The sequence below is a fragment of the Equus caballus genome, chromosome 24 (assembly GCF_041296265.1).
Source record: "Equus caballus isolate H_3958 breed thoroughbred chromosome 24, TB-T2T, whole genome shotgun sequence".
NCBI classification, from domain to species: Eukaryota; Metazoa; Chordata; class Mammalia; order Perissodactyla; family Equidae; genus Equus; species Equus caballus.
The window spans coordinates 18,230,734-18,249,178 of NC_091707.1; the positions used below are offsets into that span (position 1 = coordinate 18,230,734).

At 38.5% G+C, this 18,445-nt stretch overlaps 1 protein-coding gene across 6 annotated transcripts in view; it reads right to left on the reverse strand.

Moving 5' to 3' along the window:
- CCDC198 (coiled-coil domain containing 198) overlaps nucleotides 1-9,196 on the reverse strand; it is a 32,145-nt gene extending 22,949 nt beyond the window's left edge. For 2 of the 6 annotated variants that reach the window (XR_002803455.2, XM_023627794.2), the window contains exons 1-2: nucleotides 8,763-9,155; nucleotides 6,029-6,111 (exon numbers count right to left, since the gene is read on the reverse strand). Coding sequence is in view for 5 of the 6 variants with exons in the window: in XM_023627794.2 (XP_023483562.1) it covers nucleotides 6,029-6,111; nucleotides 8,763-8,985 (306 nt within the window). In the remaining variant the exon portion in view is untranslated. Of the gene's footprint in view, nucleotides 1-5,981; nucleotides 6,112-8,762 lie in introns of all 6 variants that reach the window. The other 4 variants (XM_014735614.3, XM_001496486.4, XM_070249162.1 and 1 more) reach the window with 4 other exon arrangements.
- Between the last annotated feature and the right edge of the window lie 9,249 nt (nucleotides 9,197-18,445).

Below are 18,445 nucleotides of genomic sequence, written 5' to 3' on the forward strand. Positions count from 1 at the left end.
ATAAAACATAAAACCAAAAAGATACAAGACATACATCTTCATAGAACAGAAGCCCATACTAGTGGGCAGCTGATTCAAAACACATTTAGGGCTCCTGATGGCTGTGAGTTATTTCTTTAGGTTAAAGGGACCTAAAAATGCTCCATATAAGATGGGAAACTAGAGCCAGGACCACAGCTTGAAATCAGGGGCTGAGTTGTTCTCCCCGTCTCTACCTGGGATAAAAGAGCTCCATCAAAATGTAAGCTGGAAGATTTGTTTTACAAGCATTATCAAAACATTGACTATGAAGAAGGTAAGACTTTAGAACAATAAATTTGAAATCTTAGGGACATGGATAATTTTCTGGAAAAATATAAATTTGCAATATTGAATCACGAAGAAAATAAGATACCTAAATGAACTAAAAAATTTAGTAGGAAAATTTCTTACGCTTCCAAACTCCAGGTGACCAAAGATGGTTTCACAGGCCTGTTTCATTAAGCTTTTAAGGAATGGATAACAACAGCAACTATATCAAATGTTTTAGAGAATAGAAAAGACAGAAGGGTAATCAACTCATTTTACAAAACTAGTACAACCTTGAGAGCAAAACTGGAGAAAAGACAGTCTAGGGAAGTTATAGAACAACTTCACTTACAAAAATAGATACAAAAAGCCCAAGCATATAAAATTCACCACTGTATTTATATATGTATCTCATGACCAAGTAGGATTTACGCCAAGAATGCAAGCATGGTTCAATATCATAAAATCTATTAGTGTAATACATTATATTGACTGATTAAAAAAGAAAATCCATAAGATTATTTTAATAGATGGAGAAAAAAAATCAATAAAATTTAACACTCAGCCCTAAGAAAAACTCTTAGTATACTAGGAATAGAGGGAATGTCAATAATTTAATAAACAGCTTTGTGCCAGAGATCTTCCATTTGTTTCTCCATATCCACTTGCCACATATCTCTACTCTGTTCTCTGCATGTAAGGACTAACCAGTTTCTCCTGCCTTCTAGATTTCCATTGGATTCAGCCACTGAGGAGCCCTGGCAGGAGATCTGAGAGAGGAAAGAGAATGAGATCGGGATATTTCTTCCTCTGGTGCCCTCCCTGCAAGGTCATATTGTGTTGGCTGTGTCCCACTGCTCTTCTCAAAGGAGCTTCCTCTACCTGACTCTCTCCTCCAGGTTCCAGGAATCTCTCACTCTCCCAGTCCCTTGGCCTAGAGGTGGTTACCCCTCAGCTGCCAATAGTGGTTATTGCAATGTCCTCTGTGGTTCCCCTAATCCAAATCTCTGCAAATAGTTGTTTGCAAAGAAAACTTTCTTGAATATCCTAATTTGAGTGTGCCATCTGTTTCCTTTTGGGAGTCTAAGTAGCATCTATCAAAATCCTATTGCAAATGTACTTGGTTTTCAAACCAGTCCCATTTATGTCATGGATAAGACAAGGATGCCCATTATCACTGCTTATATTCAACATTACAAGAGAAGTTCTAGCCAATGCAAAAGTAAAAAAAAAAAAAACAAAAAAAACCCAAAAAAAAAAACAAGTAGAAGCAATAAGAATTGTGAAGACAGAAGAAAAATTATTCTTATTTATGGAAGATATTGTCTATGTAGAAAATTTGGAAGACTCTATAGACAATTAGAATTAACAAGGTATTTTAATAAAGTAGTGGAACACAAAATTCAATATACAAAAATCAGTAACTTTTTAATTCACAAATAATAATCATTTAGAAAATGAAATGGGAAAAAAGACCTCATTCATAACAGGAGGAAAAAACCCCTGTAATGTATATTGTTGGCCAGTGTCAACTTGGGTAGGCTACAGTCTCCAGTTATTCAAACACTAATCTAAGTGTTGCTGCAAAATTATCTTGTAGATGTGATTAAAGTCCATAATCAGTTGACTTTAAGTAAGGAGGATTATTTCAGATAATCTGGGTGGGCCTGATTCAATCAATTGAAAGGATTAAGAACAGAACCGAGGCTTCCCTGAAGAAGAGGAAATTCTACTTGTGGATGGCAGCTTCACTCATCCTGGAGAGTGCCCTTCCTGACGGCCTGCCCTATGGATTTCAAACTTGCCTTGCCAGCCTCTATCATCATGTAAACCAATTCCTTGCAATAAGTCTCTTAATATATGTTTCTCCTAACCATTCTGTTTCTCTGATTGGACCCCAACTGACACAGGTACCTAGAAACAAACCTAAAAAAATCACACAACACCTCTGTAAAGAAATGATGAAACATTATTGAAAGATATAAAATCTGAGTGAAAATGAAGATTTGTGCTATGCTTGTGGTTCAGAAGACAATCTTGTAAACATGATCAATTTTCCCCAAATTAATCTATGAATGCATTAAATCAGAATACTAATGGGAAGATCCAAACTTCAAATGGAAGAGCAAAGGACCATAAATAGCAAAGACAGTTGTAAAGAAGAAGGATGTGAGGGGACTTGCCATATTAGATATAAAGACTTAGCTTAAAGGTACATAATTAAGACAGTCTGGAATCCCTGTGGAAAGACACAAATAGACCAATGTGACAGAAGAGATAGCCCAGAAACAGATTCATGAAGCTCTGGAAATTGGATATATAACAGAAGTAACATTTTAATTCAATGGCCAAAGAATAGATGATTCTATAAAGAGCGCTGGTGCAAAAGATTAACCCAATGGAAAAAAAAGTAAAATTAGATTCCAGTTTTGCTCCTGCACACAAATGAATTTCAGATGGATTAAGAACTAAATGTGAAAAGTTAAATATTATACATTTTGGAAAGAAAGAAGAATATCCTCATGACCTTGGGGAAGATGAAAATTTCTTAGACAAAATACAGGAAATACAAAACACAAAGATTAAGATTGAGAAATTTGACAACAGTAAAAGTGGAAATCTTTGTACACACACAAGCAAAATGAAAAGGCAAATCACATATGGAGAGAAGATGTTTGCAATATATATAACTAACAAAGGACTCATCTAAGATATATAAAGAACTCTCACAGATCACAAAGAAAAAGATAATAGAAAATGGGCAAAGGATTAGAAAAGGCAAGGAAAGGGAATAAGTTGGTAACAATTTGTCTAATGATTAAATGACATAATGAAACCATCCAGGTCAGAACCACCCTCCTTATCCCTTACTAGCAGTATTCATGCTCACCTTTCTCTCCTCTCCATTCATTCGTCCAACATTTATTCAATACCTACTTATTGATCACTTATTACGTGCCAGGGACTGTTCTAGAAACTTGGATACATTAGTGAAGACAACAGACAAAATCTCTGCCTCTATAAAGATGATATTCTAGTATTGGCAGGGAGGCAGTGAAGAAAATACACAATGGACATAATAGATGAGTAAATTGCTTGGTGTTAGATGGAAATAAGTGCTCTGGGGAAAAGAAAAGAGAGTGAAGTGTCAGGGGAATCAGGAGTGCCAGGGTAAGAGTTGCAACTGTCCATTGGTTGTCATGATAAGCCTTATGGGAAGGTGAAATTTAAGCAAATCTTTGGAGACAAGGAAGTCATCTGAGGAATCACCGGAGGACACATGATATGGGGCAGGAGGGGACCTAACTCCACTTTAGGTAGGACCTGAGATGGTTGGACAAGAAGGTGAATCAGCCGGAGGAACAGTGATGATCAGCTCTTCGACGTAGCACATTTGACTCAAGTTCCCTGGCAGAGGCTCTCAGCTCTCAGCAGCTCTGCGTGGGGGACCTCAGTGCATGACCTGCTCTTTACTTGAGGAGTAGATGTTCAGGAAGTGGAGAATGCCAAATATGCACTCAAGTTATTAGGATACAATTAGATTTGGTTTAATAATTAGAAATACTTTTAGAATTTTCTTTGGCAGAGATTAGGCTATTAATTAGCATGTCATGGGAACCCAGCATTTATTATTCTCTCAAAAACCCATTTGTGGTAGAAAATGTGCTGAGCCTTATTTGTGAAGATAATTATAGTTGATATCTTTGGGAGTGTCTGCCAAATTCCCAGTGATTTCCCTCTTCTCTAGGAGGTGTCTCCAGAACCTATGGGGCGGGGGGATTCTCTGCCCACATTTCTACTGCATGAGCATATCCGCTGGTCATAGCTCGTTGGACCAGAACTGGAATTACGAGAAAAATGAGCCAATAAGATCTTTTCTCTCAGGAATTTGGAATTGGAGCCAAGAGGGCCAGGCCAGTGTGTCCTTTGACTGAAACTACAAGGTGCAAATTCAGGGTGGCCATATTTCACCAAGTGGTCTTAAGGAGCAGAGAAAGTCAATCTGCAGGGAGAGAGTAAAGCAAATGCAGGGAGAAGAGCTTAGGGGAGACACACACAGAGTTCCTCTGCCTTTAAGGTTCCAAGGCACAGCTCTTCCCTGAAGTCCAGGTACCTCCCAACTCTTGGGTTCAATAAAACACTCCTCTATCCCTATAACTCATCACATGGTTGTTTTGGCTAGTCAACCGGACTTCCCATACAGTGATGCTTCAGGTCTGCAATAGCAAGGAGTGCATTTGATTTTTTTTCCTGTTGGGGATAATGGGTCTCATTGTCATTCAATCATCTATTCATTCATTCACAAACTTTTGTGGGATAGATATTAAGTGTTAGTGACTGAAGATATAAGACTGAATAAGACATAGTCTTTGCACTCAAACAATTCATTTATTTTGATTCTTCATTTTTAAGGTGGTTGATTAGGATGTGGGGGTGCAGTATTTTACTCTGAAATACCAAAGGTCTCTTTTTGGGCTTAATTGACTTAAGAGTATCAAAGCCTATAGATGTAGAAAGTACTTTATAAACTGTCAACTGCTACTTCAATACTTTTCACCAGTTATAGTAATGGCTCTGAGTTATTCAGCTCAGAAATTCCACAGGAACATATATCAAGACACTCCTTTGAAAGCACGCATTTGATTCAGAAATAAAACATAAGTTTTTAAGTTGTCCAGTTTAGCTAGAGATATGCTCAAAAATTCAAAAATTAGATATTAATTTGATAGAATTATATTTTATCTTTTATCAGCCAAACAATATTTTGAGGTTTCTAATATTTTGGGAGAAGATGCTCTCTTTGTACCCAAAGGATATAACCACTTCAAATAATGATTATCAGCCTCTGAAGAAGACAAGTAAATGAAAACTGACTGAAACAGAAATAATCCCCAACAAATGAGCTCAAATACTCCTGGGATTGGTCCAGACACCCCGGTGAAATGCGTGACAGGTGGGATTTGGCTCCAATTCCCTTTTTAAATGTCAGTGACAGAGCCTGCACACAAGAGAGCCCCCAGTCTTCTTTTTAGCTGATGCTCATTGTCAAGGACCCACGCAGATCTCTTTCCCCTTCTAGGATGCGAGTTCTCGGAATTTATGGTTCTCTAGAGAGAATTCATTAAATATTTATTAAGGTGAATGCACTTAAAGCTCTTGCTTTGCTGCCTTGGAATCCAATGTCCTCAATTTCAACAACCAGTTAACATTTAGAAGGATAAAAGGTTAGGGACAGAGGGCCATGGAGATCATCTATGCTGATGGTTAAGAGCGTGGGCTCTGGAGAAAGACCTGGTTGACATCCAGCCTCTGTTGTCCTTGGGCAAGTGACTTGACTCTCTGAACTCATGTATAAAACAAAAATAATACATCCTCTCTTATAGGGGGGTATGAGGATTAAATGAATCCAGATCAAATTGTCTAGGGTGTATCTGCCTTACAGTAGGTGGTAATTAAACAGTAACAGTAGGTGTTATTGTTATTATTGTTTATTACAAGTGACTTCCCATAGTCATCCAACTAACTAGGGCAAGATTCAGGTCCCTTGAATCCCATCATGCCTATGTTCTAAACCATTACAAAAGGAAATACGGAAGAAATATGGTGTTTGCAATTGACAACATTCTCATTCTCATTAGCATGGTCATTATCAATATCCCTCTTTTATGATTAGAGTTAAAAAGGGATGTTACCATTAAATCCAAGAAATTCCTTATGAAGCCTTTTAAATTCATCTTACTTGAAGTCTTCGGGGTGGATGCCTTTTAATAATACTTGTTTCTCCCTGTTCCAGTGGGATGTCAAAATACATGGCCCTGGGCACTTGAAGGGTTAGGGGAGAAACAAGAACAAACCATTAAAAACAATTTACTATTAAATTAGGCTGATTGTTAATTTTTAAACTTTGTTAATAAAATTTTGGGCCTTTTCAGTTGTATGTGTCTAACCTATGGGTTGAATGTGAAGATGAAACACATAAAGCAGCACCCCTACATGGATGCAGAAGATAAAATACTAGCCTAGACCTAGGATTTAATTTCTGCTTTCCTCATTTCCCTCCCAGATTGATATTTAGAGGATGATCCACACAATTAACAGTGTTTGACTACAAATGTTATTCAAACATAAAATTTGGCCTGGAAAATAGAAACAATGATTTGTTTTAATTTCATGAAATCTCCCCCAAATAATATAGAAAATCAGAAAAAATACAGCTTTAAGAAATGAAAACAAATTCTCTCTTCAGATGAAATAGATAGATGATAGGTATGAGATAGAGAGATGATAAAGAAATGGAGCATGAGTGTGTCATAGGAGTATACAATACTTAGCATTGTATCTGCCCAATTAAATAGCCCCCCAACCAGGGAAAGAAATTCCCACAAGTTGCCACTATCATACAACGGATCAATGTTCTTTCCTGATACAACAACCCGGGCTACAGAGTTAAGCCTCATTAGGAAAGAGAGAGCCTTGAGAGATCTATTATGGATTTGATTTTTTAGCTTCATTGTCCTGGGCCCTTGGGACTACTACCATGACCAACCCTGCTTGAATGAAGCTTTCTCTCTCGTCCTTTCCTCTTAACAATTTGGGAGCATTCTGATTTCTAGATTGTTGTGTAGACTATCCTATAGTCCTACTTTACATTTCAAATGGAAAAATCCCTGGGTAGTTATGTGTTTCTATCCTTAAGACATTTGAATGACCTCCTTAAGAACTTCACTGTATTCTTATTTTCTTTCAAGAGATGCTAGCTCATTGAGCAAGACAGAAGCAACAATAATGACAACAAAAAACATGTTGGATTTAAAAATGCAAATATTTTCAGCAAAACTTTTTTCAGCAGCATGACTACTCCTTATTGTCATACTATGATTTGAGTGATATCACCCCATAGTTTAATTTGATTCTCCCAAAATGGCACAGGCTGTGTCAGGCAGTTATTTTTACCTGATTTACAGGTGAAGAAGATTGATGAAGTAATTTGCCCAAAGTTATGCTATTTGGCATTTGGTGGAGCTGGGGATAGAATATGGGCCCCTTGAAAATAGTGATCAGAATGCCCACCATCCCTTTGTTATTTATTTTTAATGTGATTTTACCATTTCAAAAAAGAGAACATTTCCCAGTTGGGACTCTAATGCATTAGAATCAGCTTTTACCATTCAGTTACCAAAATCTTAAGGCTCTGGATAGCGGGTTTGAATAAAAAAGGAATTCTCCAATGAAACTAAGAGGAAAATTTGCACTCATGTGCTTAGGAAGTTGAACATAAGATAGGCCATATATTGGGGCTGGCTCCATGACATAGTGATTAAGTTTGGTGCACTCTGCTTTGGTGTCCCAGGATCACGGGTTTGGATCCCAGGTGCAGACCTGCACCACTTGTCAGCCATGCTTTGGCAGTGACCCACATATAAAGTTGAGGAATATTGGCACAGACGTTAGCTCAGGGCTGATCCTCCTCAAGCAAAAAAAGAGGAAGATTGGAAACAGATGTTAGCTCAGGGCTAGTCTTCCTCACGAAAAAACACAATAGACCATATAGAACCAATCAAAGATTGTCAGTTCTACAGAAAGTAGCCATGAAAATTATTCTAGGTAAGGTCTCCTAGTTACTGAAAGAGAATACAAGACCTTGAGGTCAAGTTGACCTATAGTGGGAACTTAGTTTTGTTACTGATCCAGAAAGAGAAGGAAAGAGGAAATTACATACATATATACATAGGTATACATTATACGTGTATATTTCTCTTCCCTAGTTAGAATGTTTATTTAATTATCATTGTGTTCATCACTAATTATCATTGTGATTGTCATAAAACATTTTACATGTTTTGTAAAATATCCCAGGAAAATTTATCCCAGCCACTTCAGTCTCAGAGCTTCTAATCATAAAGGGAAAAAATTCTCTCAGTTCTGCAGACGACCATGAAGAATATGAGATTGGCGAGAGGGTGATTCATGTACTCATCTGTGCTGCAATCAATCAGTTCTGTGTGAGGTGGTTTCCAAATTCACATTAGAATGGATTCACTCTTAAAGCGCTGCTTTCAAAACAACAAAGCCTGATGCATTCAACAGCACTGGAGAAAATGATTTAAATTTAGAATCTAACTGAAACATATGATTGTTATAACTCATCACATCTTTATACAATTTTAATCGTCTGGCAATGCTAGGTATAAACATTGGAAGTACTATAAACTAAGCTGAAACAAAATGATTTTTTCCTTCTCATGTGGAATGGTGAAAGCCCCTTGTATACAGCGTAATGTACCCCATCTAAGGTACCATTCTAACGTACCCAGAATACTTAGAACTGACAAATATTCAGCCTCCCATTGAAAGATTTTCCTTTACGTTTCAGCAATTTAGAAACTTTCTAAGATGATGAGATAGACAGGTAAATCTATCAGTAGCTCTCCTTGGCCCAAATACACAAATATCAAGTGGGGTTTCACGTTTACCTGCAGAATACCTTCCATACCAGGTCTCTCGTAGAGGTGGCAGCTGCCCTTCCAAAGCTTTACTCCGGTCCTGCAGTCTCGTGAACGAATATGAACTCTTTTCTTCCAGCTTCTGATTGAATACAACGTCCACAGGGCCAGCTGAGCGAGGCTCTTCCTCTTTGTTTTGCAAAGGTGCTACTTTGGTCACCCTTGGGTGAGCCCTCGAGTGGCTCAGGCCCATTTCACGTTAAAGACATTCAGAGGAAAACCATGAAGGATGTGGTTTGGGGGCCACTCATGCAGCTTGCTGTAATCAAGGTACTCAGAAGTTTAGCCCTGCCTTACAAAGCAGTCATCTCCTTCGTGACATCTTTCTGGCTCTATTTCACCACACACTGACCCTCTGGCCACTTCCTGGTGGCCTGTTTCCATGGAGACCTCCCTTCAACTCCTACTTTGCCATTTCAGACCCAAAGAATCCAGTTAAACATTGACTAGTTATACTGCTTTCTGAAAGACTCAGTGGTAGGAATAGAAGCCACTATTGATCATTAAACAAATCTCTAACACCAGGAAGGCCATTAACAGAGATGGAGTGCAGAGGGTTAGAGAAGTCTTAAACTTGACCCTTCCCCTGCATGCACCTTTAATCACCATCTGCAATCACTACCAACTGAGAACAGCCAAGTCACCTTTGGAAACAGGGGTGCATGCTAATCATTGAAGGCTTTGTTAATCTTTAATTTAAATGGAGAATTTATCTTCCAGATAGGAAAGGAAACAGCAGAGTGGCTAAAATAATTTGATTTTTCTGTCAAAAACTTGAATAACCTTTGAGGGAGATGGACGTGTTATGGGAGTGTGGGGAGGCAACAGCAATCTTTTCCTGGGGACAAGGGAACAAACTTCTTGAATGTATGGTTCACGTAAAACTTGAGCTTTCAAAGATAGCCATTTACTATGTTAAAAAAAAATACGGAAAAAAAAGACTGGAAGGAAATGGCTGAAATGTTGAGTAGTGATTTTTGAATACTGGGATTATAGGTGACTTTTATTTTATTTATTAGGTTTAGAAACAGAACTCACTTTCCAGTTCTAATTGTTCATGATCACAGATTACTTGTTTTCGTCATATCACCGTAGAGAAGTTCAAAGACATTCATTTTCCATTTTTGCAGAACCCGTGTTCTAGGAAGCTAACATGAGTTTGGACAGTCTTGATACTGATATAGTTCATCTGAAAAGATGTCTGAGCTTAATCTTCCTCCACTTGTGTGGCATTTTACACACAATTTTCTCTGTGGCAGAGAGACTTGTAAGAAAGAATCATATACTAGTAGAAGCTGGAACAAAATTACCTCTGGTAACTAGAGACTATCTTAATTATAAAGATGACAATTCTTGCACAATATCTAGTCGGATTTATTTTTGAATACGATCAGTTTAAGTATTTCTAAGGGCAGGGGGAAGTATTGCAAACTAACAAGTGAAGTAGAAATTATACTGGAAACTGTGGACTTCATGGATCTGGACCAGTGAGGATTCAGCTCTCATTTTTCACCTTATTATTATTTAATTTCGAGAGACTATTTCTATGGAGAACATGAGCCTTTGTAGAGGCAGTTGGTTAGTTGTTGAGGACATGGTTAAAGAACTGAAGATTTACACCATGTATGTTTCTCTTTTTATTTCTAGCCACTTCCAAGCTTTGTAATTTGTGCAGATTATGTATTCCATGCCTCCATGCCCTCATCTGTAAAATGTGGTTAATCATAGTACTTTGTGAGGAATGAATCAATTGATTCCGTTTATAGCTCTTAGAATAATACCTGACATACGGCAAGCTCGGAGTAAACCTCAGCCAGCGTTCTCTTCCTGAGGAAGTATTGCTACACGTCTACATGTAATAGGACGGTCCTTATTACCCATCGGTCAGAATCCATTAACTAGACATAGCTCTGTCTAAAGGAGTTTACACTTAGTATAGAACGGACCAGTGAAGAAGGAGTGAATTAATTGGGCCTATTGACTGAGAAAACAGTGATGCCTAAGGTCGATCACTAAAAATCTTCGTGTGCCGAAAGGATTATATTAGAATGATACTGAAAAATAACTTCAATTTCATTAAAAGGGGAAAAGGAGAATTTAACCTCACCTATATAGTTATATGTAAGACATAATTTCTTTTTTTTATTTATTTATTTTTTTATTTTATTTTTTCATTTTTCTCCCCAAAGCCCCCCGGTACATAGTTGTGTATTCTTCGTTGTGGGTTCTTCTAGTTGTGGCATGTGGGACGCTGCCTCAGCGTGGTCTGACGAGCAGTGACATGTCCGCGCCCAGGACTCGAACCAACGAAACACTGGGCCGCCTGCAGCGGAGCGCGCGAACTTAACCACTCGGCCACGGGGCCAGCCCCAGACATAATTTCTTAACTGGAAGAGTTGGAAAACATTAAGAAGCTCTCACCCACCAAAAAACCTTGACCTCTTCTCAGACTGCTGGTGATACTTTATAATGATTCTTTCCTAGTTCAAGAATGGTTATGAATATGCATTATTGTGTGTAAAGATGATAAAATATGATGTTATTTGTAAGAGAATTTGTGAATATGAAATGAGAATCTAAGTTTATAAATCTGTTAAGATAAGGCAGAGAAGGGATTAGTTAAACTTTTCTAAAGCTCAAGATAACGCCCAGAGAAAACTTTATTTTCTTTTTCAGGTGTACCTTGTAATATACTTCAAATTCTGTGTAGATTACATCATATTCACCACCCAAAGACTAATTACAATCCATCACCACACACATGTGCCTAATCACCCCTTTCACCCTCCTCCTTCCCGCCTGCTCCTCTGGTAACCACTTATCCAATCTCTGTTGCTATTTGTTGTTTGTTGTTGTTTTTATTTTCTACTTATGAGTGAGATCATATGGTATTTGACTTTCTCCCTCTGACTTACCTCATTGAGCATAACACCTTCAAGGCCCATCCATGTTGTCACAAATGGCCAGATTTCATCATTTCTTATGGCAGAGTAGTATTCCATTGTGTATATATACCACATCTTCTTTTTTTTTTTATTGAGTTAATGATAGGTTACAGTCTTGTGAAGTTTCAGTTGTACATTAATGTTTGTCATTCATGTTGTAGGTGCACCACTTCACCCTTTGTGCCCACACTCCCCCCTCCCCCCCACCTTTCCCCTGGTATCCACTAAACTGTTCTTAGTCCATAATTTTAAATTCCTCATATGAGTGGAGTCATACACAGATTATCCTTCTCTAGCTGGCTTATTTCACTTAACATAATTCCCTCAAGGTCCATCCATGTTATTGCAAATGGAATGATTTTGTTCTGTTTTGCAGCTGAGTAGTATTCCATTGTATATATGTACCACATCTTCTTTACCCATTTGTCTGTTGATGGGCACTTAGGTTGCTTCCATGTCTTGGCTATTGTAAATAATGCTGCAATGAACATTGGGGTGCATAGGACTTTTGGGATTGCTGACTTCAAGCTCTTTGGATAAATACCCAGTAGTGGGATGGCTGGATCGTATGGTAGTTCTATTTTTAATTTTTTGAGGAATCTCCATGCTGTTTTCCATAGTGGCTGCACCAGTTTGCATTCCCACCAGCAGTGTGTGAGGGTTCCTTTTTCTCCAAACCCTCTCCAACATTTGATATTTTTAGTTTTAGTGATCATAGCCATTTTAATAGGTGTAAGGTGGTATCTTAGTGTAGTTTTGATTTGCATTTGCCTGATGATTAGTGATCTTGAACATCTTTTCATGTGTTTATTGGCCATCTGTATATCTTCTTTGGAAAAATGTCTGTTCATATCCTCTGCCCATTTTTTGATCGGGCTGTTTGTTTTTTTATTGTTTAGTTGTGTGAGTTCCTTTATATTATAGAGATTAATCCCTTATCAGATATATGATTTGCCAAAATTTTCTCCCAGTTGGGGGATTGTCTTTTGGTTTTGATCCTAGTTGCTTTTGCCTTACAGAAGCTCTTTAGTCTGACGAAATCCTACTTGTTTATTTTGTTTGTTTGTTTCCCTTGTCTGAGAAGACACAGTATTCAAAAAGATCCTCTTAAGTTCCATGTCAAAGAGTGTACTGCCTATATTATCTTCCAGGAGTTTTACAGTTTCAGGACTTATTTTCAAGTCTTTGATCCATTTTGAGTTTATTTTTGTTTATGGTGTGAGATAATGGTCTACTTTCATTCTTTTGCATGTGGCTGTCCAGTTTTCCCAATACCATTTATTGAAGAGACTGTCTTTTCTCCATTTTATGTTCTTGGCAGCTTTGTCAAAGATTAGTTGTCCGTATATGTGTGGTTTTAGTTTTCATTGTATAAGTCCTTTGCCTCCTTAGTTAAATTTATTCCTAGGTACTTTATTCTTTTGTTGCAATTGTAAATGGAATTGTATTCTTTTTTTTCTTTTTTTAAAGATTGGCACCTGAGCTAACAACTGTTGACAATCTTTTTTTTCCCTGCTTTTTCTCCCCCAAAACCCCCAGTACATAGTTGTATATTTTAGCCATAGGGCCATCTAGTTGTAGCATGTGGGATGCCACCTCAACGTGGCCTGACGAGCGGTGCCATGTCTGCACCCAGGATCCGAACCAGTGAAACCCTGAGCTGCCAAAGTGGAGCTTGAGAACTTAAGCACTTGGCCATGGGGCCAGCCCCAGAATTATATTCTTGAGCTCTTTTCTGTAAGTTCCTTATTAAAGTACAGAAACACAACTGATCTTTATAAGTTGATTTTGTACCCCGCAAGTTTACTGTAGTTGTTAATTATTGCTAATAGTTTTCCAGTGGATTCTTTAGGCTTTTCTATATGTAAGATCATGTTGTCTGCAAACAGTGAGAGTTTCACTTCTTCACTCCCTATTTGGACTCCTTTTACTCCTTTGTCTTGCCTAATTCCTCTGGCCCAAACTGCCAGTACTATGTTGAATAAGAGTGGTCATAGTGGGCATCCTTGTCTTGTTCCTCTTCTCAGAGGGATGGCTTTCAATTTTTCCCCATTGAGTATGATGTCGGCTGTGGGTTTGTCATATATGGCCTTTATTATGCTGAGGTAATTTCCTTCTATCCCCATTTTGTTAAGAGTTTTTATCATAAATGACTGTTGGAGCTTGTCAAATGTCTTCTCTGCATCTATTAAGATGATCATGTAGTTTTTATTCCTAATTTTGTTAATGTAGTGTATCACATTGATTGATTTGCAGATGTTGAACTATCCCTGTGTCCTTGGAATAAATCCCACTTGATCATGGTATATGATCTTTTCGATGTATTGCTATATTCGGGTTGCCAATATTTTGTTGAGGATTTTTGCATCTGTATTCATCAGTGATATTCGCCCGTAGTTTTCCTTTTTGTGTTGTCCTTGTCAGGCTTTGGTATCAGAGTGAGGTTGGCCTGGTAGAATGTGTTAGGAAGCATTCCACCTCCCCTAGTTTTTTGGAATAGCTTGAGAAGGATAGGTGTTAAGTCCTCTCTGAAAGTTTGGTAGAATTCCCCAGGGAAGCCATCTGGTCCTGGGCTTTTATTCTTTGGGATGATTTTGATTACTGTTTGAATCTCTTTGCTTGTGATTGGTCTATTAAGATTCTCTATTGCTTCTTGATTCAGCTTTGGGAGGTTGTAAGAGTGTAAGAATTTATCCATTTCCACTAGATTGTCCATTTCGTTGGCACATAGTTTTTCGTAGTATTCTCTTATAATCTGTTGTATTTCTGTGGTGTATGTTGTTATTTCTCCTCTTTCATTTCTAATTTTATTTATCTGAGCTTTCTGTCTTTTTTTCTTTGTAAATCTGGCTAGGGGTTTGTAAATTTTATTTATCTTCTCAGAGAACAAGCTCTTTGTTTCATTGATCCTTTCTACTGTCTTTTTTGTTTCAATGGCATTTATTTCTGCTCTCATTTTTATTATTTTGTTCCTTCTGATGACTTTGGGTTTTATTTGTTCTTCTTTTTCTAATTGAATTAGGTGTAGTTTGAGATTGCTTCTTTGGGATTTTTCTTGTTTGTTAAGGTGAGCCTGTATTGCAATGAATTTTCCTCTTAATACAGCTTTTGCTGCACCCCATATGAGTTGGTATGGTATGTTTTCACTTTCATTTTTCTCCAGATTTTTTTTATTTCTCCTTTAATTTCTTAAATGATCTATTGGTTGTTCAATAGCATGTTGTTTAGTTTCCACATCTTTATCCTTTTCTCAGTTTTATTCTTGTAATTAATTTCTAGCTTGATAGCATTGTGATCAGAAAAGATACTTGTTATTATTTCAATCTTCTTAAATTTATTGAGGCTTGCCTTGTTTCCAAACATACGGTCTATTCTTGATAATGTTCTGTGTACACTTGAGAAGAATGTGTATTCTGCTGTTTTAGGATGGAATGTTAACTATAGATGTATATTCAGTCCATCTGCCTAGCCTTTCATTTAATTCTACTGTTTCCTTGTTGATTTTCTGTCTGGATGATCTATCCATTAATGTCAGTGGAGTGTTGAGGTCCCCTACTATTATTGTGACATTATTAATGTCTTCTTTTAGGTTTGTTATTAGTTGCTTTATATACTTTGGTGCTCCTGTGTTGGGTGCATAGATATTTATGTGTTATTTCTTCGTGATAGAATGTCCCTTTGATCATTATAGATTACCCCTCTTTGACTCTCTTTACCTGTCTTATCTTGAAGTCTACTTTGTCTGATATAAGTGTTGCAACACCTGCTTTCTTTTGTTTGCCATTAGCTTAGAGTATTGTCATCCATCCCTTCACTCTGAGCCTGTATTTGTCATTGGAGCTGAGATGTGTGTCCTGGAGGCAGCATATTGTTGGGGCTTGTTCTTTAATCCATCTCACCATTCTGTGTCTTTTTATTGGAAAATTCAATCCTTTTAGGTTTAGGGTGATTATTGACATATGAGGGCTTAATGCTGCCATTTTATCAATCATTTTCCAGTTCTCTTGCATTTCTTTTGTTTCTCATCCTGTGTATTTTGGTCTACCAATCGAGTTATGTAGTTTTTTATGTTGTGTTTCTTTATTTTCTCTTTATTTATTATTTTTGTCTCTCTTCTGCTTTTTTGTTTGGTGATTACTCTGAGGTTTGTATTCAAGATCCTGTGGATAAAATAGACCCTTTTCTGATGGCTTCTAACTTCCTTAGACTAAATCAATTCAGTCCCTTTCCTCTTCCCTTCCTAAGTTGTTTTTCTCACATCTTATTCCATCTTGTGTTATGAGTTTGTGGTTAAAATGACAAGATCATCTTTGTTTTTGGTGTTTTTCTTTCCTTTCTCTTTAATGCTATACTTGAGCATTTGCTAACCTCCTCTGATTCTACCTATTTAACTCCTTACTCCATGCTTTGTAACCCCTTTCTCCCCCCCTTTTTTTTTTCAGATATGAGGGCCTTCTTGAGGATATCTTGGGGGGGAGGCGGGTCTCATGGCTATGAACTCCCTTAGCTTATGTTTGTCTGGGAAAGTTTTCATTTCTCCATGATCTCTGAAGGATATTTCACTGGATAGAGTATTCTTGGTTGAAAATTTGTGTCCTCCAAAGATTTGCGTATATCATTCCAGTCTCCCCTAGCCTGTAAAGTTTCTGCAGACAAATCTGCTGAAAGCCTGATGGGGGTTCCTTTGTAGATTATTTTCTTCAGCCTTGCTGCCCCTAGTATTCTTTCTTTGTCATTCAGTTTTGATACCTACCCTGACATCAGTTTCCCTAAATTAAACCCAGTATATATGGGGTTAAAACCAAAACACTCATTCCCTGCTTACTCTCTGGCTTCCTGGCTCCAGAATCCACTATCCTCCATGGAGACAGACACTGCCAAGGATAAGCACCTGGATTCATTATCTCCACCCAGCAAAGAGATACAGGCTGGTGGGAAAGCTGCTGACCAGCAGGGTCATGGTTCCCTCCCCTCTGCAAGTAGTCTCAGGGCCAAAGACAGGCTGGTGGGAAAGCTCCAACCAGCAAGGCCATATGCTCCCCCTCCCCTACCTAAAACCCCAAATAATAACCCTTCCTTTTAGCTTTTCAGGGAGTTTGGGATTTCAGCATTAGCTGCCCTCTCTCCTTGCTCAGCACTGTGCAATAATAAAATTCCTACTTTCTTCCACTACACTCGGCATCAGAGATTGCCTTGCTGTGCAACGGGTGAGCAAACTCACTTCAGGTTCGATATCAGTTTCACTATCATATGCTTTGCAGTAGGTCTTTTTATATTGACATATTTAGGAGATCTGGCAGCCTCTTCCACATGGATTTCCTTCCCTAGGTTTGGGAAGTTCTCTCCTATTATTTCTTTGAACAAGCTTTCTAATCCATTCCCCTTCTCTTCTCCTTCTTGAATACCTATAATTCTCATGTTGCATTTCCTAATTGAGTTGGATATTTCTTGGAGAGTTTCTTCATTTCTTTTTAGTCTTAGTTCTCTCTCCTCCTCTAACTAGAGCATTTAAACATGTCTATCTTCAATAATGCTGGTACGCTCCTCTATGATGTCCACTCAAGCATTCAGGGAATCTGTATTTTGTTTTATTTCTTCCATTGTGTCTTTCATCTATAACATTTCTGATTGATTCTTCTTTATAGTTTCAATCTCTTTCGTGAAGTAGCTCCTGAACTTGTTGAATTGTTTCTCTACATTCTCTTTTACCTCGTTGGGTTTTTTGATGATGGCTGTTTTGAATTCTTTGTCATTTAGATTACATATTTATGCGTCCTCAGGACTGATTTCTGGGCATTTGTCATTTTTCTCTCTTGTCTGGAGAGCTAATATAGTGTTTGATATTGCTAGAGGGAGTTGTCCTGTTCTTTAGCATCCTGGTGTTATTTCGTTGCAGTTACTGCCCATCACCACTGGGTGGGGTCAAGAGCCATGTATTCTGAGTCCTCTGCTTTCAGCCAAAATCCCAGGAGCTGGAGCCACACTGAGTGGCTGGGGGAGGGGTGCTTTCTCCTGCGTGCTCTCGGGGTTGTCTCCCTCTGCTCACCTGGAGTGTTGGCTTGATGAGGTCACCCCCCTTGCAAAAGCTTTTGCCCTTGTAGAGGGCTTCCCTCTAGGCTGCAAGGGCCCTTGGGAGTCCTTGATGTTCCCCCAAACGACCATCACCTCACCCATTCTGTCTGTCTCGGAGGCCTCCTGCAGTCCCAGATCACAGTCTTTTGTGGAGGGGGTGAAGATTTCTCTTACCCTGTTCCACCTCCTCTAAGGGGGGCTCCAGTCTCTCCACCCTCCATCGTATGGATGCATGGGTCTCTCTGGCATTTTTTTTTCTTCCCAAAGGCCCCCAGTACACAGTTGTATATTCTAGTTGTGGGTCCTTCTAGTTGTGGCATGTGGGATGCTGCCTCAGCGTGGCCTGATGAGCAGTGCCATGTCTGCACCCAGGATCCGAACCGGTGAAACCCTGGGCTGCTGAAGCGGAGTGCCTGAACTTAACTACTTGGCCATGGGGCCGGCCCTTCTCTGGCATTTTTTGTGTTGTTTGGATGTCCTCTGTTGGATTATGGATTTTTTTTTGTTATTGTATATTGGAGGGGAAAGATTTCTGGGATACCTCACTCTGCCATGATGCTGATGTCACTCGCCAGCTTTTGCCCAAGTTTTGATGAACTTCCCAGGGTCATCCACACTCTCTTGTTCCCCCACCTT